Source organism: Trachurus japonicus, chromosome 2 (assembly GCF_045865225.1).
Source record: "Trachurus japonicus isolate A0001 chromosome 2, Traja_1.0".
NCBI classification, from domain to species: Eukaryota; Metazoa; Chordata; class Actinopteri; order Carangiformes; family Carangidae; genus Trachurus; species Trachurus japonicus.
In genome coordinates this window covers 4382147-4384366 of record NC_140908.1, presented here as the reverse complement: position 1 = coordinate 4384366, position 2220 = coordinate 4382147, and the positions used below count along the sequence as shown (strand labels likewise).

At 43.6% G+C, this 2220-nt stretch overlaps 1 protein-coding gene across 1 annotated transcript; it reads right to left on the bottom strand.

The window, feature by feature from the left end:
* Nucleotides 1-396: 396 nt before the first annotated feature.
* Nucleotides 397-2002, bottom strand: LOC146990638 (calcium-binding protein 39-like). The gene is made up of 3 exons (XM_085796413.1): nucleotides 1882-2002; nucleotides 1474-1617; nucleotides 397-758 (listed from the first exon to the last, which is right to left on the bottom strand). The coding sequence occupies exons 2-3, from the start codon at nucleotides 1573-1575 to the stop codon at nucleotides 579-581; spliced, it is 282 nt and encodes a 93-aa protein (XP_085652539.1). The 5' UTR covers nucleotides 1576-1617; nucleotides 1882-2002; the 3' UTR covers nucleotides 397-578.
* Between the last annotated feature and the right edge of the window lie 218 nt (nucleotides 2003-2220).

The window sequence follows — 2220 nt, the reverse complement described above, 5'->3', positions numbered from 1 at the left end:
CTAGCAGCTTTGTAGCTTTTAGCAAAGACCGAGAAGTCGCTCTGATCCCGAGCAGACACGTTGACCCAGCTGCAAAAACAACAAACACAACATAACAAAAATGCAGAAATTCTTCATTATTTCTCTGATTTTGCAGCAACTTCATTAAACAGATTTAGCTCGTGTGCAGCGACTGGTGATAAAAGTATAAAAATGGTCTCGTCTGTTTTGTTCCACAGCCGCTCGGACCATTTTTTTGGCCAAAGCTTTTTGAACCGCTGGTTCTCCCCCCCTGACAAAGCAGATCAGCTGCCTCCAACACCAGGAGTTGTGGCACTACATGCTACAGATGAAAAAAAAAAAAAAAACTAAGATTATGAAAAAAATTTACAAAAGATCAGTGATTGAGAACTACTCTTGCACAAGTTTTTAATGAACCAACAAAGAGAGGGAAAAAAAAGACAAATAACGCCTTAAGGATTTTTTTTGTTGTCGTTTTAAATAGAATAACCATTATTGTTAATGTGTTTCTTTTCTATGTGTTCTTATTGATAAAAAGTTGGGGTAGAGGGAGGGAGGTGGGAGGGGGGGTTCCTCCTCTAGGAGGCCGGCTTCTTCAGATCCCGGATCTGTTTGATTAGATACGTCTTCTCGTCGTTGAACTGCTCGTCGTCGGCCCGGTCCTTCTGGAAGTTGCTCAGGAAGTCGATGAGTTTGGTCTGGTTCTTGAGCAGGATGTCGATGATGGGCTGCGTCTTGTTGGGGTTCGCCACGAACACCTGAGGGGCGGGAACGAGGTGTTTTAGTTGTTAAGACTGACACCTCCACCTTCAGCTCTGAATGGAAAAAACCTGATCTCAGCTCTGAGAACTCCGTGAACTCATCGACTCTGGAGTGAAGCCAGAGTGACATTTAATCTGTAGATAGTCTGTAGCACTCAAATATTTTGTTAGGCCGCCTTTAGCTTTGTTTACAGCACGCATTCGCTGTGGCATCGTTTCAATAAGCTTCTGCAATGTCACAACATTTATTTTCGTCCAGAGTTGCATTAATTTTTCAAAGATTCTCAATGGGGTTCAGGTCTGGACTCGTTCTTCCTTGAAGAAGATGGTTTCCCGCTCTCCTTCCAGTTTTAATAATACGTTGGACAGTTCTTCACTCAATTTTAGTCTCATAAATCTCCTTAGATGTTTTATTTGCTTGATTCAAGCCAATAATTTGACCTTTCTGAAACAGATTAACACAGGATGTGACTTCTAACATGGTTGTTTAAGAAATGAGACTGCATCAGTTAGGGTTAGATAAGTCGTTTCCATGCAGTGATTATCCAATGGGCAGTGTATTTGGAGGATGCACAGAAAGACACAAACTGCCTGTGTTGCATCAGTGAGTGTCACATCAGCCCTGCTGCTGTGTGTGTGTCTCTGCACCGTCTCTCCCTCCTGGTTCTTGTGTTTTTGAGTGGAGTCGGTTCACATGAAGTCGTGTTCGTACCTTAAACACGTGGAAAGCCTCAAACTGGATGTTGGGACTCTTGTCTCGGAGCAGGTTCATCATCAGCTTGAGGTTCTCAGGTTTGCTGATGTAGCGCGTCATCACGGTGAAGTTGTGTCTGTCCAGTAGCAGCTCGCCCAGAAGCTACGGGAGGGAGAGAGAGAGAATAAATAAACCATAATAATACAGGAATGATACAGTATACTATATACTGAGATTTGATTGTGAATAGAGGTGCAGAGATGAGTGGACAGCTCCATCTGTTGGCCAGAGAGGGCTTAACTCTCCTCTGTCTACTCCTGATGGACAGCCTGACTAAACAGAAGGAGCTGCTGCCATGGCAACAACCAAAACAATCCCCAAAAGCCCCAAAGAAGAAGACGAATCAATCATGGGTCCGGGTCAAACCTTTAGAGACTGCCTCTTGGTGACGTAGTTCTCAGAGTGGAGCAGCTTCTCGTAGTCTGCAAACACCTGCAACGACACACACACACACACGCACACACACACAGTTAACAAAGAGGAATGAGTCCACTTCCTCTTGACTTGTTTGTACAGATTACAACATGACAGCGGAGGCCACAGGTTGAAACCTTGAACCTACATCCACTGTTCTTCTACCACATGAGCTCACTCCAGATTTTCAAAATAAAAGCCCGAGCTCTGGCATATCTTTACCACAACTTCCCTTTTTTCTGGTTTTGATACAGAACTGAAAAAGAAAGAAAGAAAGTAGATCTCTATATT